Below are 25720 nucleotides of genomic sequence, written 5' to 3' on the forward strand. Positions count from 1 at the left end.
TAGTGGCGGAGCCACAGTACTGCAACGACCAGGACTCTGGGGCGCTGCACTACCATAAAGAGAAGACTGCATGAAAGTAAATACAGAGGGTTCACTGCACGGTGCAAGCCACTCATAAGCATCAAGAATAAAAAGGCTAGACTGGACTTTGCTAAAAAAACATCTAAAAAAGCCAGCACAGTTCTGGAAGAGCATTCTTTGGACAGATGAAACAAAGATCAACCTCTACCAGAATGATGGAAAGAGAAATGTATGGCGAAGGCGTGGTACAGCTCATGATCCAAAGCATACCACATCATCTGTACAACACGGCGGAGGCAGTGTGATGGCTTGGGCATGCATGGCTGCCAGTGGCACTGGGTCACTAGTGTTTATTGATGATGTGACACAGGACAGAAGCAGCCGAATGAATTCTGAGGTATTCAGAGACATACTGTGTGCTCAGATCCAGCCAAATGCAGCCAAACTGATTGGTTGTCGTTTCATACTACAGATGGACAATGACCCAAAACATAAAGCCAAAGCAACCCAGGAGTTCATTAAAGCAAAGAAGTGGAATATTCTTGAATGGCCAAGTCAGTCACCTGATCTCAACCCAATTGAGCATGCATTTCACTTGTTAAAGACTAAACTTCAGACAGAAAGGCCCACAAACAAACAACAACTGAAAACCACCGCAGTGAAGGCCTGGCAGAGCATCAAAAAGGAGGAAACACAGCGTCTGGTGATGTCCATGAGTTTAAGACTTCAAGCCGCCATTGCCAACAAAGGGTTTTCAACCAAGTATTAAAAATGAACATTTCATTTAAAATTATTGAATCTGTCCAATTACTTTTGGTCCCTTTAAAAACATGGTGGCACATGTTAAGTAGCTGAAACTCCTTAACCCTTCATCCAATTTTAATGTGGATACCCTCAAATGAAAGCTGAAAGTCTGAACTTCAACTGCATCTGAATTGTTTTGGTTAAAATTCATTGTGGTAATGTCTATAACCAAAATTAGAAAAATGTTGTCTCTGTCCAAATATATATGGACCTAACTGTATGCTTTTCCTTCAAAAACTTTTTTTTTAAAAAAAACCCACCTTTTTTTTTTACATATTTTCAAAGAACGTTTAAAACTCCTCTATATGACATCACAAATAATATGAGAATAATGGGTTTGATCTTTATTTTTCTTCTTTTCTTTTTTTCTTTTTTCCTTCTCCCCAGGGGAGTACTCCTTGCTTGTATGTGGCCAAGCAGGACAAAACTCCTTCATCGGACAAATCCCTCTGGAAATCCAGGAACCAGCCCACCTTCCGGACCATCCAACGACAGTAAGTATCAATATATAGACACTAAAAAAATGTTTTAAAGAAAAACGCAAGGATTAAAATAGAACACTATATACAAAAAATAAAAACAGAAAAACAAAAGACAACTACAGAAAGGGGGCAAACTCAGCATTTCATTTAGACCCTTTGATTAGACACCAAAGGGTTAAGAAGATTGATTGGTGGCCCTGGGCAGATTTTACTATCGGCCCCACCAAATACATTGCAATCCGTTCAAAAGGTACAAATGGAGCGCCCCCACTGCCGCAGGGCCGAGGGGTACCCGGTACCGGGCCTCTCTGTCTCAGGTCTGGGGTTGTCATGGTGGCTAGACCCGGCCCGTGACCCTGCTGAGGGGCGTCCAATGAAGGTGGAGAGTGATGCTGTTGTGGTGTGGTGTCGGTCGCAGTAAATAACAAGGACACCAGGTTGCAGTCTCTTTACCTCTTTACTGAAGGCTTCCGGATCCTCAGTCCGAAAAACGGTTAACCGGGCTGCGTGAGTCCAGCCGGTCCGATGGCACCTCCAGAGTTCCCTTTGCAGGTGGAAATCTGTGCCTACCTTCTAGCGCTTGTGTGTTGTAGTCCTTCCCTGCTGTGCTTACGGGATAGTCCTCACAACTGTTGTGTCTGTTTCTGAAGTTCCCTCACAACTCGATTATGATGTTCTGTTTCGTCCCCCAGATGATATGGCTAGGACGCACCCGTATGACGGGTAGGCTTGGAGGTCTTCCGGGACCCTAGAGTCGCCCCTCTCCAGATGTTGCCCCCTGTGTCTGCTTAGGTGATGTTGGGTGAGACAGCCCGCCTATAACTGACTGTCCTGCCGTAGGTTTGAAGTAAGGCCTGGAGCTCAATACTTCCTCGGCGTTCCGGCCACCGGCTACGCGCCTCAGTAGGATGTTGCCTCGTCTTACAGCACGACTCCTACTGGTGTTTCTCCTTGTTGCGTTGATCTCGTTTCTCACTCAGCACAATAAACCTCGCTTCTTGTCCTTTCTTGGGGTACCACCGCAATGAAGTGCAGGCGCGGTCCCGTAACGTTCTTTCTGTTCGCTAGGCCTCGGATCCCACCCCTGACAGGGACCCCCCTGAATCTTCCCCTGCAACACCCTCTGCCACAGGATGTTGCCTGGTTCCAACCCAGTCAGCTTCTCACTAACTTCCTATCCAACCCACAGTTTTAACAGACTGTGAGGAGTGGCCTAATACATAGCACCCTTAGCTCCCCCTGAAGGCCAGACTGTGAAGTGTATTGGTGTCTGTGATACCTGGTCAGGTGAACTCCTTCAGTGCCATCAGACGTACCATAACCCCCCTTAGCGGCGGAGCATCAGTACTGCAATGACCAGGACTATGGGGCGCTGCACTAAGGTACCTCTATAATGGACAGAGGCACTAATGGACTCCTTTAGTTTGCAGTGGGTGAGATTAGTTGGCAATCCGGACACGTATCACAGTACCTCTGGACCTCAGCGTAGACCCAAGGCCAAAAAAATGCTGCAGTATGCGCTCCTGCGTCTCTTTGGCCCCCAAGTGCCCTCCTAGCATGTGGGTGTGAGCCATTTTAAACACCGCCCGGCGGTAGCATTGGTGCACTACCAGTTGTTCTGCCACTTCACTTCATCCCAGATCTTAAACACCCTGTATAACAAATCCTGGTGGATAGCCATGTGGGGGAAAGCTTCCTCACCACTCGGTTGCAGAGCCACTCCATTTATCTCTATCACCCTTTCTCGTGCCTGGGCCAGAGTGGGATCCTGGAGCTGAGCTGTCTCGAACGTGTCAAGGATCACTTCCAGCTCGGGTATTGGTGGGGTTTACTCGACCTCTCCTGCCAATATCTCTAGGGGAACCTATTGGGGTTAGACTCAGTCCCTAGTTTGGCGACCTCTGTGGCAAGTATCACTGACTCGGGATCTTTGAGTTCCATGCCCAGAATAACATTTACCCTGGGAAGGATAAACCTGGTCTCCCACAGAGACCAGAATAGAGGCAAGTCTCTTCCCAACACAGTAACATATGAAAGGATGTTCACTAGTGATGAGCGAACGTGCTCGCCACCACTCATTACTCACCCAAGTATCACTATGCTCGGTGTACTCAGTGAACACCGAGTATTTCCAGGATTATTCGGCGGGAGCTTGGGTCTCCACCCTGCAATTTTGGCACTCTTTAGAGCACCAATGAGTGCAGGGATTGTCAGCCATACACTGTAATACCGCAGCCATCTTTGTTGTGGTATTGCAGTGATTGGCTGACCGCACGGCGTCATCAGGTCTATAAGAGACCTGGCGCCACCCTGTTCGCGACATTCTACTCCGGACTTAACGAGTGTAGGGAGAGCTGCTGCTGAGATAGGGTCAGAATCGTGCTTTTAATAGTTAGTGTAGATCTGCCACTGTTCAGTCCACAACTCCTGAGTAACCAACATTCCTTTTTAGGGCTAATTCGGGGTCCCGAGATTGCAGTGCTAGGTAGGCAGGGGAGTCTATGTGAGCATATCCACATACCAGTGCAAGGCATGCAGGCACTGTATGTGAGTATGTGGGTCCTGGTCATCACAGTAACATTGATTGAAGGCAAGAAGGGATAACTGTCACCAGGTAACTACCATCATGCAAAACATTCACACTCCTGGCCACCAGGAGGCGCTTTTGATCCTATTCACTAGGTGACTTCCCATATATATGGTAGTTTGTAGGCAAAGTTAGTCCGTTCTTGCCAGCAAACAGACTGGAGCAGTCTGAGGCAGAAGAGGGTGTACGGAGCTGTGTAGCCGCAGTGCTACATGCAGGAGAGCAAAGCACAGGAGAGGATACCAGTAGGAGACCAGCCACGAGCAGGCTGCCTCCTTCTGAGGCGCAGAAACCGGTAGCTGGAACACCGAGGATTGTAAGGCCCTCCATGACTTACATCAGAGACCGGCAGGTCAGCTGAACTCCACGTTACCTGTCTGCTTTAGTACCCAGGAGGCACGGTGACACCCTTAGAGGCTGGGGCGTGCTAGAGTCCCTATAAACCGTTTCAAGTCACCAGTCATACGGGTCATGTCCTATCCTATATGGGGGACAGAGAAAACAATAGAACACTTGTGAGGACCTTATTTGAAGCCCTAAGCAGTAAGGAACTACAACACCATGGTGCTAGAGGAAGGCTTTGATTTCCACCTGGATAAGGGGACTCCTAACTTGCCTCCAAGCCGGCCGGGCCCTGCCTGCCCTGTGATCTGGTGCCCTGGACTGTGGCTGCCTGAAGACTTCAGTAAACAAGGTAAAGAGACTGCAAACCTGTGTCCTCATTCTTCATGGCACCTCTCACCATCTTTCATTTGCACACCGGGAGCCATGGGGATATACTTTACCTGTGGGAAGTTATACCATCTAGCTGCCATAACATCACCCCAGAGGACCCCTTAAAGCAGCGTCGGTCCCCACTGAACGAATACCACAGGTGGCGTCATGAACATAAACTTTATTCCCTTTAAAGACCTTTCCCTTTTGCATGGGCGCCCTGGGCCATGGACCGGGTCACAGCTACCGTGACATCCCCCTGTGAAACGCAGGACCCGGTACCGAGTACCCCACGGTCCTCGCGGGGCGACTCATCTACATAGCTGTAACTGCATACCTCCAAAAGCTCTATTACTGTCTGCTGATGTTGCTTATTTTCTTTTCTTCACCTGATACCTGCTTCTTTTATTCTAAAGCAATTCATAGCCCCGTTATTTTAACATTTATTTGCTTGTTCACGCTGCCTACTACAGCCAGGTTATTGAAATCTAAGAACATGCTAATCTACCTTTTTTTTTGTCGCAGACACCAGATGTGAGTGCGGCAAAAAATATATATATATCTTGTGTCATAGCCAACTTGTTGACACAATTTAGTTGTGCCCCAAAAAATCAAGGGCACATTTACATCAGTCTGTTGTCCGAGGCTGACGGCTAGTATATCAGTGGGGGAAAAATTGTAGCTTCGCATGCATAAGTTTCATAGTTCTGTCTGCTAGCGTGTTGTACTCATTTTTAATTTTTTGCCAAATTTCACATACAAGAGAAAAAAAAATTAGACAGTCTGTTATCTGTGGCTGCGGCCTGGTGTATCGGTGGTGGAAATATCGTAGCTTCGCAGGCATAAGTTTCATAGTTCTGTCTGCTAACCTTGTTCCACTCTTTTTTTTTGTTATTTTAAAAATTCTCCAACCCCCCCCCAAATATTATACAATCTGTTATGTCAGGCTGAGGCCTGTTGTATCTGTGGTGGAAAAATCGTAGCTTCGCAGGCATAAGTTTCATGATTCTGTCTGCTAGCCTTGTTCCACTCTTTTTGCTATTTAAAAAATTCTCCAAACCTCTCAAAAAAATTATACAGTCTGTTATGTCAGATTGAGGCCTGTTGTATCTGTGGTGGAAAAATCGTAGCTTCGCAGGCATAAGTTTCATAGTACTGTCTGCTAGCCTTGTTCCACTCTTTTGTAGCTTTGAAGGCATACTGGTCAGATATAACTTTGCTCCAAATAAATACATTTGTGTTGAGCTTTTGAAATAGTTCTGTAGTCCATTTAAAATGGGCAGGGCAAGAGGCAAGGGACGGGGAAGTGGACGTGATGCTGATGGTGCATGCAGAGGACGAGGACGTGGCCAAGCTGAAAGTGGGCCACAACAAAGACTCACATCTTCTCGCTCGACCTTCCTGTACCAGTTTTTAAGGGATCGCAGCACACCACTATTGAAGCCAGAGCAGTGTGAAACAGTTGTTGGTTGGATAGCGGATAATGCTTCCAGTCACTTAGCCACCACCACCATGTCTTCCACACGGTCAAGTCTGAGTAGCCGTGAGTGTGGACCGGATATTCCTCACTCTGATCCTCCTTTCTCCCATCATGCTGAGTGCCCTAAGACAACTGATCCCACACTTGAACACTTCGAAGAGCTGTTCAGTTTTCCCTTTAAAGAGTCCATACTCTCATCTGTTCAACTTGAAGTAGGGCCAGATGAGATCGCATGTAGCGATGCCCAAAGCTTTGAGCTGCCACGGTCACATGAAGGCGATAGTGGGAAAGTGTCGCAAGAGGTGGACTATGATGAGACACAATTGCCAGAAAGTCGGGAGGAGGAGCAGGGTGCGGATGTGGAAGACAAGGTGTTGGATGACATAGTGACCGACCCAACCTGGCAGGACGACATGCAGAGCGAGGACAGCAGCACACATGGGGAAGGAGGCATATCACCCCAACAGGAAGAGGCAGTGTGGTTGCCACACACAGAAGGTGTGCATTTGTTCCCCGTAACACCAACATGAGGGAAGTTGCCATTTCAACTGTTAGATCTTCCCGAGTCTAGTTATTTTTTAAAGACTCTGCAGATAACCCCAAACAGGTCATTTGCAGCACCTGCCATGCCCGCATCAACAGGGGTAACAAAACTTCCAGCCTGACCACCACCAGCATGATCAGCTACATGGCAGCAAAGCACCTGAGTTTGTGGGCCGACTCCCAGGCTCCAAGAACTCTGTCTGCACGTGACACCACTGCTTCTTCCACTGTTTTGCATAGAAGCCAATCCCCAGTCCACCGTGCATGTGAAGATGCCTCTAGCCCTGCACCTGTTGTTGCCCACAGCCAAGCAGCACCATCATCAAGCCCGTCCACGTCCTTGTCCCAGCACAGCCTTCAGTTGTCTATACCCCAGTCATTGGAACGCAAGTGGAAATACCCAGCCAATGCCTCACAGGCCACAGTCCTAAATTCTAACATTTCTCTTCTGCTTGCGCTTGAAATGTTGCCTTTTAGGCCTGATGAGACAAAGCTTTCCACAGCCTGATGGCGGCGGCCATCCCAAGGTACTCGGTCCCCAGTTGCCACTATTTCTTCCGGTGTACCGTACTGGCTTTACACCAGCATGTGTCCCACAACATTACCCGTGCCCTCAACAATACTGTTACTGGGAAAGTCCACCTAACCACGGACATGTGGACAAGTACTTGTGGCCAGGGATGGTACATGTCACTGACAGCACACTGGGTTAACATAGTGGAAGCCAGGACCCAGTCGGATCTTGGGATGGAATACATCCTCCCCACGCCGAGGATTGCTGGCCCTACGTCAATCAGGTTTGCCCCCACAGTCTACAACTCCTGCACCTCCTCCTCTTCAGCCTCCATCTCTGAAATGAACATATCAGTCAGAAGCTGGAAGCACTGCAGCACTGCCTCAGCTAAGCGGCAACAGGCTGTGCTGAAGCTTATCTGCATAGGTGACAAACCGTACAATGCAGAAGAGTTGTGGACAGCGCTGAAAGAGCAGTCAGATATTTGGATGACACCACTGAAACTACAGCCAGGCATGGTCGTGTGTGACAAGCGCCGGAACCTGGTGGTGGCTCTGAGGCAAGGTGACCTCACACACATACCTTGCTTGGCCCATGTGCTTAACCTCGTGGTTCAACGTTTTCTGAAAAGCTACCCGGAGCTGCCGGATCTGCTAATGAAAGTACGCCATCTGTCTGCCCATTTTAGAAAATCAGCTTCAGCCTCAGCTGCCCTTGCCGTGCTTCAGCAGCATTTGCAGCTTCCGGCTCACCGACTGGTGTGTGAGGTCCCCACGCGCTGGAACTGTACGCTGCATATGTTGGAAAGGATTTGTGAGCAGAAGAGGGCAGTTGTTGACTACCAACATCAACAAGGTTGTCGATTTTCAGTTCAGACTCCACACATAAGACCTCAGGAGTGGACATGGATGTCAGACATATGTACCATCCTCCAAAACTTTGAGGACTGCATCAAGATGGTGAGTGGCGATGACGCCATAATTAGCGTCACATCCCACTTCTCAGCATTCTGAAGACCTCTCTGCTCACAATTAAAGAGGATGCATTGCAGGCAGAGCACAAGGACATGGATCAAGGAACCATACAGGGGGATTTCACTCAGCCCAGCCTCATGTCTTCCCAATGTGGATTGGTAAGCAATGAGAAGAAAGAGAAAGAACAGGAGATAATTTCATGCGGTATAGACGGTACTACAAGCACAGCTGTCATACCCTCTGTTCAGTGGGGATGGCCTGAGGATAGGGAGGAGGAGGATGAGGAGGAGGAGGACAGCATGGTCAGTCATACTGTTGGTGAGGACACAGAAGTCTTGCCTGTTAGCAGTCTGGCACGCATGGCTGACTTTATGTTGCGCTGCGTTTCACGTGACCCTCGCATTATAAAATTTTTGGGTGACACTCATTACTGGTTGGAGACACTTCTAGACCCATGCTACAAGGAGAACTTTCAATCTCTTCTGCCAGAGGCAGAGAGGTGTACTAAAATGTTGCAGTACCAGATGGCCCTTGTAATTACTTAGAAAATTCCCATGTGAGAACGCTGGCAGCAGACGTCAAAGTTTGTTGTACCACCAAGGAGTCCAATTGAGAGAGATAGAAGTACAATCCAGCTCAGGCAGGGGAACAATAGCAAAGTTCTGGGACAGTTTTCTCAGATCCGCGTGCCGGGACAGAGGCAAGGAATGCTGTCAGAAGAAGTTCAGTGTTTGGGAAGATGCTGAGGGAGTATGAGTCGCCCGCCAGGGTCGTGAGGTACTCGGTACCGAGTCCGGTGTTCACGGGGGGATGTCACGTGGCGACCCGGTCTGTGGCCCTGGGCGCCCATGTTCAAGGGGAAAGGTCTTTAAAGGGATAAAAATTTTATGTTCGTGAAGCCACCTGAGGTATTCGGTCAGTGGGGACCGACGCTGCTTTAAGGGGTCCTCTGGGGGTGATGTTATGGCAGCTAGATGGTATGACTTCCCACAGGTGAAGTGTATCCCCAGGGCTCCCGGTGTGTAGATGGAAGATGGTAAATGGCGCAGTAGGGAACGAGGACACAGGTTTGCAGTCTCTTTACCTTGTTTACTGAAGACTTCAGGCAGCCACAGTCCAGGGCACCAGATCACAGGGCAGGCAGGGTCCGGCTGGCTTGGAAGCAAGTTAGGAGTCCCCTTATCCAGGTGGAAATCAAAGCCTTCCTCTAGCGCCATGGTGTTGTAGTCCCTTACTGCCTGTGGCTTCAGATAAGGTCCTCACAGATGTTCTCTCTCTGTCCCCCATATAGGATAGGACACAACCTGTATGACTGATGACTTGAGCCTTTTTATAGGGACTCTAGCATGCCCCGGGCTCTAAGGGTGTCACCGTGCCTCCTGGGTATTAAGGCGGACAGGTAACTTGTAGTTCAGCTGTCCTGCCGGTCTCTGATGTAAGTTGTAGAGGCCCTTACAACCTCGGTGTTCTGGCTACCGGTCTCTGCACCTCAGAAGGAGGCAGCCTGCTCGTGGCTGGTCTCCCACTGGTATCGTCTCCTGTGCTTCACTCTCCTACACGCTCATTGCAATATATTCAGCTTTCTGTATGTCTCTTTCCAGGAACTGCAGCACTGCGGCTACACAATGTCAGGACTCTGAACATTTTTTATTACCTTTTGTGCATTACTGCCCATTTCCAAGATGGCGTCTTTGGTCTCGTGCACTGTGTCTTCCTGCTATAAAACTCCACCCCAGCTTTCAGTGTGTGCTAAAGTATTCTGCCTTGCATCCAGCTCCTGACTCTGATGACTCCCTGGCTATATACCTGCTCCTGTGAACCTGTGTGGTGATCCTGCTACTCTGCTCTGAGTTCCTGCTGCATATACCAGTTTCCAGTAATCCTCCTTCATCTGCTGCTCGTGTTTACTTCCATCTGCATTTGCTGGACATGTAAGCTGTTGCTGCTCTGCAAAAACATGAGACTATTACCCAGGCCTACCTGGTTAGCTAAGATATTATTTGAACTGCCTTATAAGCATATCTATCTGTGTTTGGACTAAAACAAGGACTTATTCGTGTCAAGTATCCTCAAGAATAATTGTGCTTCATAGACTTTCTGCGTGATTGCATTTTCCTCTGAAGTTTCCTATAGACCGTTAAGCTGCATTTAATATTTACTCCAAGTGTTGTGGACTTGAGTTTCTCTCTGCACCTGTTTGAATCACCGCGTGATAATATAGACTTTACCACTTATAAAACTGTGTCCTGTAGTTGTCTTGTTCCACGCAAAGAGTCTCCTGAGTTATCCCCTTTAATTATTACACACAGCTCTGTACACCCTCTTCTGCCTCAGACTGCTCCAGTCTGTTTCCTGGCAAGAACTGACTAACTTTCCCTACAAACTACCATATATATGGGGAGTCACTTAGTAAATAGGATCAAAAGCTCCCCCTGGTGGCCTGGAGTGTGAATGTGTGCCACGCTTGTAAACCTGGTGACAGTTATCCCTTCTTGCCTCCAAGCGTAACATCACTCTCCCCATGAGGAAAGCAATGCTACTGTGACGACCAGGACCACAGGTACCTTGCAGATCGTACAAATGTCCTCCGTGATTCCTCTGTGCCTGTTAATTATTGGATATCCAAGCTGGACATGTGGCATGAACTGGCTCTCTATGCCTTGGAGGTCCTGGCCTGCCCTGCTGTTAGCGTTCTATCAGAGCGGGTTTTTAGTGCCGCTGGTGGAATTATAACAGATCAGCACATTCGCCTGTCAACTGAAAATGCTGACAGGCTGACTGTTATAAAAATGAACAAGGGCTGGATTGGGAAAGACTTCTGTACACCACCAAGTGAAAACAGCGAAACATAAACTCTAATACATTCTCTTTTTTGGGGAGGTGTATTCTCATGCACCTCTTCACAACCACACATGGGTATACTCTTCCAGATTTGGTCTGTTTGTTGTTATCCTCCTCCTTATCCTCATCCTCATCATCCACAACCAGTAGAACACCAGGGTGAATGGATTCCGGGATGCCAAAGTCACAATTTTTTTTGTGCAAGGGTGTTTTTATGATGCCCGTTACTAATTGGAAACCAAAACAAATGTTATTCCCACATGGGGAAATGTCATAAAAAGAGATGCACGTCTATTATTCCCATTTATTCCTATATTTTCCATTTTCCTTATCTCTGGACAGTTCTCTAATGAGGTAGTGTATACCTCTGCAATAGAAAATAATTCAAAGACTTTTATATTATATTTTTATTTATAGCCCTGTCTCTGAACTGTTACTAGGGACAAACATATCTCATTGGACACATTCTGGCTTCAAATCTGCGTCCTCCCTTTTGTTATTTACTTTCATCGGTGGATTCACATTTTTTATTTATTTGTTTTATTTCATTATGATTTATCTTTATGTCTCCTCATTCTCCACCACTAGATCACCAGGCTTAACGTTTCTGTGACGCTACATGCCATTTTTTGGCAAGGGTGTCTTTGATGCCCATATTATATTTTTAAAAAATGTATCCCCCTTGGGAAATGTTTGTCAGCCTATGCACTGTGTTGTTGGGCATTACAAGTCTAGGAGACACACTCCTTTACATTGGGTCTAGTCAGGGGTGGGATTCAGCCGGTACGACCCGGTACGGGGCAGCCGTTTACTAAAATTTCTATCTGCCAGCGTTCCGGTAATTGAAAATGCCATTTTCAATTACCGGAACGCTGGCAGATAGAAATTTTCAAAATGGTTACCACTGGCAGTGGCGTAGGAAGGGGGGGGCGGGGGGGGCGGGCCGCCCCGGGCGGCACAATGCGGGGGGCGGCACAATACGGGGGGCGGGTCGCCGGCGGCGCAGAATTTACCTGTTCGCATCTCGGCTTCAGAAAAATGGCCGCCGCGATCTCCATCTGCGCATGCGCGGCATCCCGCGGCCATTTTCCTGAAGCCCCGGTCAGCAGAGCACTCCACCTGCGCACGCGCGGCCTCAGGAAGATGGCCGCCCCCACCGATAACCAGAGAGAGCAGGATCGCGGTCAGGTAAGCAGAACTTTTTTTTTTTTTTTTTTATTGAGAGCGGCGATCGGGGGGGCCCAGGGCAGAAAGCTGGACACAGGGGGGCAGAAAGCTGGAAACAGGGGGTCAGAAAGCTGGACACAGGGGGTCAGAAAGCTGGACGCTGGGGCAGAACGATGGACGCTGGGGCAGAACGCTGGACGCTGGGGCTGAAAGCTGGACGCTGGGGCAGAAAGCTGGACACGAGGGCAGAAAGCTGGACACTGGGGCAGAAAGCTGGACACAGGGGGGCAGAAAGCTGGAAACAGGGGGTCAGAAAGCTGGACACAGGGGGTCAGAAAGCTGGACGCTGGGGCAGAACGATGGACGCTGGGGCAGAACGCTGGACGCTGGGGCTGAAAGCTGGACGCTGGGGCAGAAAGCTGGACACGGGGGCAGAAAGCTGGACACTGGGGCAGAAAGCTGGACACAGGGGGGCAGAAAGCTGGAAACAGGGGGTCAGAAAGCTGGACACAGGGGGTCAGAAAGCTGGACGCTGGGGCAGAACGATGGACGCTGGGGCAGAACGCTGGACGCTGGGGCTGAAAGCTGGACGCTGGGGCAGAAAGCTGGACACGGGGGCAGAAAGCTGGACACTGGGGCAGAAAGCTGGACACAGGGGGGCAGAAAGCTGGACACAGGGGGGCAGAAAGCTGGACGCTGGGGCAGAACAATGGACGCTGGGGCAGAACGCTGGACGCTGGGGCTGAAAGCTGGACACTGGGGCAGAAAGCTGGACACTGGGGGGCAGAAAGCTGGACACTGGGGGGCCGAAAGCTGGACACTGGGGGGCCGAAAGCTGGACACTGGGGGGCAGAAAGCTGGACACTGGGGGGCAGAAAGCTGGACACTGGGGGGCAGAAAGCTGGACACTGGGGGGCAGAAAGCTGGACACAGGGGGCAGAAAGCTGGACACAGGGGGGCAGAAAGCTGGACACGGGGGTAGAATGGAGAAACGGGGCATGATTGGAGACACAGGGGGCAGGATGACAGACATGGCGGCATGACTGGAGACACTGGAGGCAGGATTGGAGACAGATGGGGCAGGATCATGGGGCAGGATGGATACGATGGAGACAGATGGGGCAGGATGGGAAGATCATATGGGGCAGGATGGATACTCATTAGGGCAGGATGGGAGAACATATGGCTGACGCCAGGAATGAGACACACAGGGGCTAGGATGGCGAATATTATTACCATAGGGGGCTAATTAAGGGATATTATTACTGCAGTGATGTATTTATTTTATTTTTTGAGTACACTGTTTTAAATGGAGGGGCGGTCCTATTACTGTGTACAGTGACACTATGTCGCCTTCTTCGTGTGGTGTAATGTAAAAGTTGGGAAAATTAAGTAATGTGTTCTGCAAGTGGAACTCGAGATAACTGTGTTATTTCCTGCAGAGACGAGTCCTGGCTGGATGAAGTGATGGCGGTCTGTGCGGGATGAAAGATGAAGGACTTCACCTAGAGACGTCACTGGTGAGTCAGTGTGTTACCTATACACTGACACTATACACTGTATACTATATACAGAGGTCCTGTGTATAATGTCACTGGTGATCACTGTATTACCCATACACTATATACAGAGCTCCTGTGTATAATGTCACTGGTGATCACTGGATTACCTGTACACAGACACTGCATACTAAGTACAGATCTCCTGTGTATAATGGCACTTATGGTGATAGTATTGTGGGTTTTTTTTTATTATTGATCAGTACTATAGTATTCAGTCACTATGTGGTGGTAATATGTGGTCTGGTCATGATGTTTTGGTATTTGTTCCTTGTATTTGATATTATTCGATCACTGTGGTGGTAATATGTCATCTGGTCATGGTGTGGCGGTATTTGTGCCTTGTAGATAGTATTATAGAGGGGGGGGCGCCCTGTAGCCTCCCCCTGGGCCCTGCAGCCCCAAGTCCCCACCAGCCTCCCCCTGGGCCCTGCAGCCCTCTAGCCTCCCCCTGGGCCCTGCAGCCCCAAGTCCCCACTAGCCTCCCCTTGGGCCCTGCAGCCCTGTAGCCTCCCCCTGGGCCCTGCAGCCCCAAGTCCCCACCAGCCTCCCCCTGGGCCCTGCAGCCCTCTAGCCTCCCCCTGGGCCCTGCAGCCCCAAGTCCCCACTAGCCTCCCCCTGGGCCCTGCAGCCCTGTAGCCTCCCCCTGGGCCCTGCAGCCCCAAGTCCCCACCAGCCTCCCCCTGGGCCCTGCAGCCCTCTAGCCTCCCCCTGGGCCCTGCAGCCCCAAGTCCCCACTAGCCTCCCCCTGGGCCCTGCAGCCCCCAGTCCCACTAGCCTCCCGCTGGACTCTGTAGCCTCCCCCCTGGGCCCTGCAGCCCCCAGTCCCACTAGCCTCCCGCTGGACTCTGTAGCCTCCCTCCTGGGCCCTGCAGCACCCAGTCCCCACTAGCCTCCTCCTTTGCCCTGCAGCCCTCTAGCCTTCCCTGGGCCCTGTTGGATGTGGCAGCCAGTCATGGACTATATAGGAGGGAGAAGCTAATGTGTATATGACACGATCGTGTTCATATAGACATCACAGTGCCCCTAACACTTTCTCTCTTATTTTTAGCTACCAGCTGAAGCTGCTGGCTAGAAACACAGTGGATGCCACGTTGACATCATGGAAGACTCCTCAAGGTTTGTTTGGTCTTTTACTATTGTATAGAGAAATGCAGAGCTGTAGTACACAACCCGTATAACACCCCTCTCCCATATACAGTATCAGCGCCCTGTTCTTTGGTGCTAGCATTCTTAGAATTATAAAATTGTAGAGTTGGAAGGGACCTCAAGGGCCATCGGGTCCAACCCCCTGCGAATGCAGGTTTACCTAAGGGCAGGCGCACACGGACGATTTTGCTGCGATTATACGGTGCGTATAATCGCAGCAAAGCGGCTGTCAAACCTGCCCTGCGAGCGGGTCTGAGAGTCTTTGAATGACTTTAATACCGTAATGTCACAACGTATTCTTGTCATTAAGGGAGACAAACTGCTTCCAAAAATATGAATCGTGCCACTGGGCGTGGCTTATTAGTATGGGCGGGGTTATTGAAAATGGGCGTGGCCAAAATTCCGGCCGCCGCGACTTAGAGGACCTGTTGTTAAAAATTTGAATCCCACCCCTGGGTCTAGTTTTTAATGAGGCCTTCAGCAATATCTCTTCATTGTCCACCACTAGATCACCAGGCTTAACGTTTTCTGTGCTGCTACAGACAGTCAATTTTTTGGCAAGGGTGTCTATGATGCCCATACTATATTTTTAAAAAGTGTACCCCCATGGGGAAATGTTTGTCAGCCCTTACACTTATGTATGAGAATTATAAGTCTAGGAGACCCGCTCCTTTAAATTGGGCCTAGTTTTTAATCAGGCCTTCCTCCACCTCTCATCATTTTCCACCACTAGATCACCAGGGTTCAAGTGCTCCTTGCTGCTACAGATAGTCAATTTTTTGGCAAGGGTGTCTATGATGCCTATACAGTAGTATATTTAAAAAATTTTTACCACCCTTGGGGAAATATTTGTCAGCCCATACACTTAGTGTATGGGCAGTACAAGTCTAGGAGACCCACTCCTTTAAATTGTGCCTAGTTTTTAATGAGGCTTTCAGCAATGTCTCCTCATTGTCCACCACTAGATCACCAGGCTTAACGTCTTCTGTGCTGCTACAGACAGTCAATTTTTTGGCACGGGTGTCTATGATGCCCATAGTATATTTTTTTTACATTTACCCCCCATGGGGAAATGCTTGTCAGCCCATGCACTGCGTTTATGGGCATTACAAGTCTAGGAGACACACTCCTTTACATTGGGCCTAGTTTTTAATGAAGCCTTTCTCCACCTCTTATCATTTTCCACCACTAGATCACCACGCTTAACATGTTCTGTGATGCTACAGGCAGTCCAATTTTTGCCAAGCCTGTCTATGATGTCCATAAAAGATTTTTAAAAAAGGTACCCCACATGGTGAAATGTTTCTCAGCCCATGCACTTCGTGTATGGTCATTACAAGCCTAGTAGACCTGCACCTTATCATTGGGCCTAGTTTTTAATGAAGCCTTCCTCCACCTCTTAGCATTTTCCACCACTAGATCACCAGGGTTCACATGTTCCGTGCTGCTGCACACAGTCAATTTTTTGGTAAGGGTGTCTGTGATCCTAATTACATATTTTTTTTACAAATGTATCCCCCATGGGGAAATGTTTGTTAGCCCATACACTTAGTGTAAGGGCATTACAAGTCTAGGAGACACGCTCCTTAACATTGGGCCTAGTTTTTAATAATGACTTCCTCCACATATCATTCAATTTTTGGCCAAGGGCGTCTATGATCCCCATAAATAAGTTTTTTAAAATGTAGATCCCACGGGGAAATTTTTGTCAGCTTATACACTTAGTGTATGGGTTTTACAAGTGAAGGAGATACACTCCTTTGTAATGGGGCAGTTTTTTTTATGAGGGTGTGAGGGTGATCTCTTAACCCCTTCATGACCTTGGGATTTTCCGTTTTTCCGTGTTCATTTTTCGCTCCCCTCCTTCCCAGAGCCATAACTTTTTTATTTTTCTGTCAATTTGGCCATGTGAGGGCTTATTTTTTGCGGGACGAGTTGTACTTTTGAACGACATCATTGGTTTTACCATGTCATGTACTATAAAACGGGGAAAAAAATCCAAGTGCAGTGAAATTGCTAAAAAAGTGCAGTCCCACACTTGTTTTTTGTTTGGCTTTTTTGCTAGGTTCACTAAATGCTAAAACTGACCTGCCATTATGATTCTCCAGGTCAGTACGAGTTCATAGACACCTAACATGACTAGGTTATTTTGAGTATTCTGAATGCGGCGATACTAAATATGTGTAGGTTTGATTTTTTTTTTATTGATTTATTTTGATTGGGGCAAAAGGGGGGTGATTTAAACTTTTATGTTTTTTTTATTTTTTTTCACATTTTTTTAAACTTTTTTTTTTTACTTTTGCCATGCTTCAATAGCCTCCATGGGAGGCTAGAAACAGGCACAGCACGATCGGCTCTGCTACATAGCAGCGATCTGCTGTTCGCTGCTATGTAGCAGAAAATCAGGTGTGCTGTGAGCACCGACCACAGGGTGGCGCTCACAGCTGCCGGGGATCAGTAACCATAGAGGTCTCAAGGACCTCTATGGTTACTATTCTGAAGCATCGCTGACCCCCGATCATGTGACTGGGGTCGGCGATGCGCTCATATCCGGCTGCCCGGCCGGATGCGGTAGTTAAATGCCGCTGTCTGCGTTTGACAGCGGCATTTAACTAGTTAATAGGCGCGGGCAGATCGCGATTCTGCCCGCGCCTATTGCGGGCACATGTCAGCTGTTCAAAACAGCTGACATGTCCCGGCTTTGATGCGGGCTCACCGCGGAGCCCTGCATCAAGGCAGGGGAGCTGACCTCGGACATACTATCCCGTCCGAGGTCAGTAAGGGGTTAAAGGGAGATCTATATGATTGCTTGTACCTGACCAAATATAAGCTGAGTGTTAGCTTAGAGGCCCAGAATGTATCAGATTCACAAAGACGATACACACACAGCCTCTCTCAGTGATGGCTCACTCATAACTGCTTTATTCTGAACAAAGGAACATACTAAAAACAGGAAATGGTGGAGGTCGCACAACTTCAGAATAGTTAGTCACTCTGATTGGTTCATTCCAAGCTTCATTTCCAAATATGGGGTATTCCAGTTCCTTCACTCCTGCATTCCAAAGATTCCTTCCAAGACCGTTTCAAGGATCTTCAAGACAGTTTCAAAGACACAGATGCCATCTTGCTCACCATATCAGAACTGACTTATATAAGGTTTAATAATTGATTTCATTAGACATTTTCTTCTTCACAAGGGCCTCCTCCATGTTTCTTCCAAAAGGGATTGCGGTGCGTGCAAATTTGGGTCAAGGCGGAACTTGCATTCGATGCATAAGGAAACAGTATGGCAGGACCAACTGAAGAATGTGAAGTGGGTTTTCCTGTGGCCGTCCAGTACCTGGGTTCAAAGGCATATTGGGGTGCACATAACTTGATAGCAGTGCAGGCCTTGCATTCAATGCAACATTTTTTCAGGAAGCCCTCCTGTACCTCTCGTGAAAGGGGTATTGGTGTGCGTTGTAATTGTTGGCAGCCCAGCCATTCACTTCATAGGCAATAACAGCATAGGAAACCCACTGTTTAATAATGGCCCTTTAAGAATATTAATGCCGCCTGATGCCCCTCTAAAAATAGGCTTTGGGACTTTACGACTGAGTCCCTCTTTCATAAATTAAACAAGATGTGTCTCCTTATGTGTCACTCACCACAATGACATTTCCCAGTGAATGCATTTGTATTGGTTGAAAGCAATGTTAAAGTTTAAAAAACGCATCAGAAACGCTGCGTGTGAACATAGCCCAAGTGGTGGAGGAACATTTCGGTCTGGGGTTAATTATTTTGCCTTATATAAAAGTCATTACCCTGGAATGGATGTACCTTAACATATTTCCCAGCAAAATCCATTTTGGTTTTGTTTTTGTATGTTTTTTGGTGCACCTGTAAAAATGGCGTAAAACTGTGACAACATTGCTTACAGCTGGAGTCAGAAATGCTTCCAGGTGTGGTCCTTATGATGTTTCCATGTTATTTGAGCAGTGATTCCATCATTTTCAGACGTTTTTAGACCTTAAAAGGACCCCCGGGGGGATCGCAGTAATAATACTCGGCTTTCCCATAGACTTACATTGGGCTCCTTGTTCTGGTCGTGTATCCAAGTATTCCAATTTGCTCGACCCGAGCAACGAGCAACCGAGCATTTTAGTGCTCACTCATCACTAGTGTTCACCACTTCCACCACATTTTATTTGTCCACCTGGTATGGAAAAAGTAACCTCCACAGTCAGGTACTCTTGGAGTTCCCCATGTATACACACCACTCCCACTTTCTGTCCATTGGGGTTATCCCTGGCAACAAGTCACTAAGCTCCCCGAGTCCAAGAGAGCCTCCGTTTGGTACCCTATGATGAGTACCTGGCACAGTCGGGGTTTGCTGCCAGCAGTGCCTGTAGTTGCAGTGCAGACTGGCTGGGCATACATAGAGACTCTGCTCATAAACCCGCAGTCCATAGGTTCAGCCATCAGGAAGCAGTTGGCAACCATATGTCCGTGCCCTTGGCACCGCCAACACCTAATAATGGGGCATGACTTGACACTGGGACCAGTTTAGGGGAAACGGGGCTTTTATCACCCTCACTTCGGGGTACCCCCTCAGTTCGGGCTCGATTCTGATAAGCCCCAACAGATGGTCATGGACTTTTCCCGGGCTCCTGGGCTGACGGTGCCCGACGTGAAAGCCGAAGTGGAGCAGTGTCCCATATAAAGTCCTGAGTGGCCGTAAACTTCTCAATCAGTCCAACCACCTGGTCCAGAGTTCCCCTTGCCCCACCCAACACTATATGACTGCTGGCAGAGCCATCACCAACTGGTCGACCACCACCCTCTCTACCATCTGAAAAGGGGTTAAGGTCTCAGGCTGAAGCCATTTTTTTTCCAGCTGCAGCAAGTCATATGCCTGAGACCTGGTGGGGCAAGACTCTGGAAAGGACCACTGGTACACTCGCTGAGCCCGCACATAAGCATTAACCCCCAGTCGGGCAAGGATCTCACCTCTCTGCTTCTTATAGTCCAGTGAATCGTCCTGACTGAGGTCCAGGTAGGCCTTCTGGGCATCTCCCGTCAGAAAGAGGGCCACGACTTCAGCCCACTGGGACATCGGAAAGCTATCCCGCTCATATTTTTCAGATTATAAGATTTTGGGGGAAAATGGGGATGTGTCTTATAATGCGGATATACCTTACTGGCCGTGGTGGAGCAGGGTCTCAGGGTCACTGCTGCCGAGATCTCCATTTGTGCTTGCGCCACCCCAGCAGCCATTTTCCCGGAGTCCATCGCATAGTAAACCATGTAAGTGTGGTGGCTCTGGGCTTTCACAAAATGTCGGCTGAGCCCCCGCACCACCGAACACCCGCAGCGGCGCACATCCGAACACCCATTCATCCCAGTCTGTGGCCTGCAGCAACACTCCACTCATGCCTCCTCCAGCAGCAACCTGGAATCCCGCTTCACCGCAGCCACCCCCGGTAAGCAATATGAGCATGGATTATAAGAAGCACCATTTTATTAAAAAAAAAAAGTTTTTTTCCTATTTTCTCCTCAAAATTTGGGGTGCTTACGGTAATTTTTTTGCACTGCAATGCACTCCAGCGGCCTTAATACGCTTCCTGGGGGACACATAGTGACCCTCACATATAACACCTGTCACTAGTCCTCCACTGCTATACAGATCTCCTGATCACTTTGTTTCATTCACTAGTCCTCCATGTCTATACAGATCATCTGATCACTATATACCAGTCACTAGTCCTCCATGTCTGTACAGATCACATGATCATTATATACCAGTCACTATTACTCCATTTCTAAACAGATCACGCAATCACTATGTACCAATCACTAGTCCTTCATGTCTTTACACATCATCTGATCACTATGTACTAGTCACTAGTCCACCATATCTATACCGATCACCTGATCACTATGTACTAATCATGAGTCTTCCATGTCTATACAGATCACCTGTTCAATATGTACTAACCACGAGTCCTCCATGTCTATACAGATCACCTGATCACTATTTACCTATCACTAAGTAGGAGTTGTGGAGCTAATGGTTCACTCCATAGCACTCAAAAGGATTAAATGTATTTGATGTTCACATATGTTATAAAAGGGTAACACTCATTGGGGCTGCAGTTATATTAGACAGGGTTAACTGTAATGGCCGGCCTAGTTTGGGAGGGGGAACTGAGAGTTAGTGTTAAGGACAGGAAGTGAGAGCCAGTGGGTGGTGAGCAGTGACAAGCAGCAGGCGCAAGTCAGGGGCTGCTAGGGACAACTTGAGCCCAGAACCTCGGGGAAGTGGCTTGCCAGAAAACCACTCTGGGAGATTGACGTCGGGACACCGGGGCACATGCCTTCTGCAAGGCTGCAGGAGAAATACGACTCAAACTCTAAGAGGTGGAGTGAGATGGAATTCAGATATACTTGTAGAAAAGGAGAAGATCTCCTAGGATTAGAGAAGATAGTAAATGGGATGTTCTACCTATATCGAGAACCAGGGCTGAAGTTGTGTCTGGTACCTGTGGGAAAGATGATGGCCATTTGGGCCTAATCCTCTACACCTGCCTATAAACACTGCAAACCCCCAAGTAAAAATGTGGTTGTTTTTAAACCTTATGTCTCCTGGATTGATTACTGCCCTGGTTCCGGAAGAGGGATTCCAGGAGTCAGAAGAGGTCTGAGGCCTTGATGTAAATGTATCCCACACACAGGACTGAGGCATGTGTTGTGTCTAGGATGCCAAAGTGAGTGGGAACAGAAGATCGCCCATGACTACCTTACTTGGGCCTCATGCAGATCACCTTATCACTATGTACCAATCCTGAGTCCTCCATGTCTATACAGATCATCTGGTCACTATGTACCAGTCATTAGTCCATCATATCTATACGGATCATCTGATCACTATGTACCAATCACGAGTCCACCATGTCTATACAGATCACCAGATCACTATGTCCAAGTCACTAGTCCTCCATGTCTAGACAGATCACTTGATTCCCATCACTATTCATTCATATCTATACAAATTTTGTGATCACTATTGTAGGCGGCCAACAGGGAGAACACTGGACGGAGTATATATCTCTCCTAGAAATTTAAGCCGGATGAGATATTAAAATCCGGATATTACTGGCTGGTGCATCAGTTTAAGTGCTGAACTGTTTTATTCATGGTAGTTCGGGGCCCTTTTTTTATTGGAGTGATGAGGAGGATTTAGTGGTGGGACTCCTATCACGATAATATGAATATGCCATGTTTTGAGTATATACCTAAAAGGTCCACGGCTTTCAGACACACGCTGTGGGCTTTTCCGACCCCCCTCTTCACTCTGCCTAGAAAGCTCTGCTTCTCTCTTAGCCTGCTGGCAACTCCCTCCCTCCCCCCTGCTATATAGTGGTAATGTGAAACCAGCCAGCACATTCACTGAAGAATTTTTATGGCTCTGTACTGTGAAAACCAGTCTTCACCTAAATCCCCCATACCCCCTCCCACCTGATACTAGCTAAAACTGGTACAGCCATTTGCCAAACGGCATGGGACTCTTTTGTTCTTGGAAAGTTATGTATATTGGCACTGATCAGGGCTAGAGATATAAGGATTACATATTCCGGATGTCCACAGAGAGATTTATAACTCACTAAAGTCACTGGGAGCTACACCTAACAGAATGCAAGGAGCGGATTTCTCCATAACCGGTCATATAACTACGCCGTGTTTATACTTAAAAGAACACCCCTGACGTGGATAACATCCTGATCATTGTGTCGTAATCATACGAGGTTCATCCAGCGAGTTATGTATAGAAATGGTTTGTCATAACTCTAAGGGCTCCTACTCACTTGCGCGAGACTCGGATGAGTCTCGCACGGCTATACCCCGGCACTGCATCTGGCACAGAGGAGCGGAGTGTGTGGCTGCATGTATTGCTATGCGGCCGCATGCTCCGATCTGAGTGCCGGCAGCAGAGCCGGATTTTAACATGCGAGACTCTTCCGAGTTGCTCGTGAGTAGGAGCCCTAAGAAAGGGGAGGATTCAGCCTCTGAGTGAGGTCACCACAGGGGACGTGCCTTGGTTTTGGGCTGGGAGAAAAGTGAGTGAGACATCAGTCTTCACTAGTCTTTTGTCCTGGGTCTAGCTGCGAGATAGATGTGTGATGCATCTAGCTGTGTGCCCCTCCCCAACAGCATTCGGTCAGCCATGAGATGAAATGTTATGATCGAAATGTAAGTGTTTTTCAACTTTAATGCCATTTGTTTATAATTGTACTGTCCATACGATACTTGTCTACTTTTGTAATATCTTTTTATACTTCTATAAACACTGCCTACCTTTTTGGACTAAAATATATAACATTACTAGCTTTGTCTCTCCAGGCTCTATAACGTACTGTCACGTACTCTGAAGTGAATTACGCTACTAATCTGGGTTGACTCCGGAGCCGTTATTAATTAAGAAATCAGAGCTGATGGCAGTGGATTTGTCTTGTGCGTTTGGGAGGCTTTGCAGCGATGGACGGCATTGATACTTATTGTTCCTGCCTGAGTGGGAGTAGTTATATCGCCCTCGCTGCAGTGTGCCCATTAGCCAGTACAAAATAAGGCATCCTTTCTGGCGACTAATTATCCTGGGTGCAGTACCCTGTATGACCTGAGGGTAAGGAGTTGCAAGTTCTAAACCAGAACTGGAAAGTGGGAAATAGATAAATCCCCTTCAGAAAGGAACCAGGGGCAACCAAACAACCCCAGTTCATGACAAATTGGTGTGAGTGGCGGCATAACAAATTGGTGTGAGTGGTGGGGAAGAGAAGGGTATCCTCCCCGCGAACCGTGACATATTGGTGGCAGCGGTGGGACAATAGAGCATTAGTGATCGGGTTTGAGCAATCATTCCTTTCACTAAAAATGTGCACAGTTCTTGCGAGGAGTTTGCGCAAAGAAGTTTTGGAGAAAGAACTCAGTGTTTACTTGTCCTGAAACAATTTTGTGTATAGCAATTACCACCTCCCTTCTCTTCGTTTCTCTGTCCTATCTTCTATTTGGCAATCATGGTTATGCTGGGAGAGGCCTTTTATAAGAAGCAGATTAAGGACACTCTTATTGCCTTGTGCATGTCGAAGCAGATTGACTTTGCAGGCAAAAATAAAAAGCCAACTGGTCGTGGATCTGGTGCAATGGGAAGTTGCTCAAGACCACTCTCAGAGCCCAGTGTATGCAGAAGCCAGCACCAGCGCAGATGGTGCTGCGGCCGAGGTCCAACTGCTGAATGCTGGCCCTACTTGCAACCAGGGTAGCGTGGACCCCCGCCTGCAGCTGGCTCTGCAACAATGCTCTGCAGATGACACAGAGAGGTGTCTGCAGCTGGTCCTGCAATTCCAAGAGGCGGAGAGAGCCCAGCGGAAGGCAGAGAGAGCCGAGCGGGAGGCCCAAGCTCAGAGGGACCATGAGCTGCAGATGACCCAACTTGGGGCAGTACCATCTACCACGTGGAACCGTGAACCCAACATCGCTGAGATCCCTAAACCCCGGCCAGAGCACTTTCCTGTGATGAAAAAGGACAGGGACTTGGACACGTTTTTGAGGGCCTTTGAGAAGGACTGCAGACAGTATCGGCTGCTGGATGATGAATGGGCCCGATACCTGACCCCAGGCCTAAAAGGCAAAGCTCTGGAGGCATTTGCTTCTCTCCCGCCAGACCAAGATTAAGACTATGAGGCCAGCAAGCATGCCCTGATAATAAAGTACCAGCTTACACATGAGGTTTACCGTAGAAAGTTCTGGAACCTCCAATGTGGCCCACATGACAGCTACGGCGATGTGGCCCATGGACTTGGGACCCACTTTGACCAGTGGACCCAAGGACTGTCAGTGACCACCTTTGCACAGCTGTGGGACCTGCTGATCAAAGACCAGTTCTTACATCTTTTTCTGCAAATGGACTGGTCATATCAGCACCCACTGTCCAGAGAAGCAGAAGAACCCACCAGCCAAGGCCCCAGTGCCTAATGCATCAGTTCTTTTGGTGGGTGGGGCGGTTGGGAGGGTGTATGACAACGTGCAGCATGTCACCGTTGGGGGCCCATGTCGCTCAAGGCCTCAAGGACACCGGGTCTGAACGAACCCTCATCCGACCTGAACTGGCAGCCCCTGAAGAGATTATTCCGGGGAAAACCCTGACTGTCACTGGGATTGGGGGCATCCGCTGAACCCTGCCATTGGCCCGGGTGTATATAGATTGGGGTGCCAGGAGCGGAGTGAAGGAAGTGGGGCGGTGTGATAACTTGCCCATTGATGAGTTATTGGGGACTGATTTGGGAAATATGGTTGCATATTATGTCCCTGACTCCCCTTCCCAAGCTAATGCTGATGATAGCGATGGGAAATTGCATGTGCTACCTGACAATGCTTTACCGCTTAATGAGGTACCTGATAATCATTTTTCTGAAAATGCCAAGGGTAGTACTGATGCTGATGATGAAAATATGCATGTTTTACCTGCTAACCATTTATGTCCTAAGGATGATGTGTTCACAGGTGCAGGAGTGCTCAGCCACGTCACTCCGCAGGGTGGGATGGTTGAGGAACCCCTAACAGGAGCAAGCGATGGTGCTATGGGAAATGGGGAGATGCATGGGAACCATGAGGAAGGTGAAGCCGTGCAACTGACCAGTGCCACAGAGGAAGGTAACTGCCCCATAAGTAGCCCTGCTCCTGGGATGTTGGGGGTGGATGGGGAAGTAGTACCCATAGCAGTGCCGGCTGATGGGTCTGTGGAAATCCCCGGGGAGACAGCCTATGTAGCTGCTGTCACCCGCAGTCAGAGTGCCCGGAACGCAGATAACATTCTGCCTTCTGGACCCTCTTCAGTCACAGGCGTGACTGA

At 48.5% G+C, this 25720-nt stretch overlaps 1 protein-coding gene across 1 annotated transcript in view; it reads left to right on the plus strand.

Moving 5' to 3' along the window:
* Nucleotides 1–1138: 1138 nt before the first annotated feature.
* LOC143768130 (immunoglobulin superfamily member 11-like) overlaps nucleotides 1139–25720 on the plus strand; it is a 190775-nt gene continuing 166193 nt past the window's right edge. The window contains exon 1 of the mRNA XM_077256819.1: nucleotides 1139–1319. Within this exon, the coding sequence (XP_077112934.1) occupies nucleotides 1148–1319 (172 nt within the window). The 5' untranslated portion in view covers nucleotides 1139–1147. The remainder of the gene's footprint in view (nucleotides 1320–25720) is intronic.

Source organism: Ranitomeya variabilis, chromosome 1 (assembly GCF_051348905.1).
Source record: "Ranitomeya variabilis isolate aRanVar5 chromosome 1, aRanVar5.hap1, whole genome shotgun sequence".
Classification (NCBI taxonomy): domain Eukaryota; kingdom Metazoa; phylum Chordata; class Amphibia; order Anura; family Dendrobatidae; genus Ranitomeya; species Ranitomeya variabilis.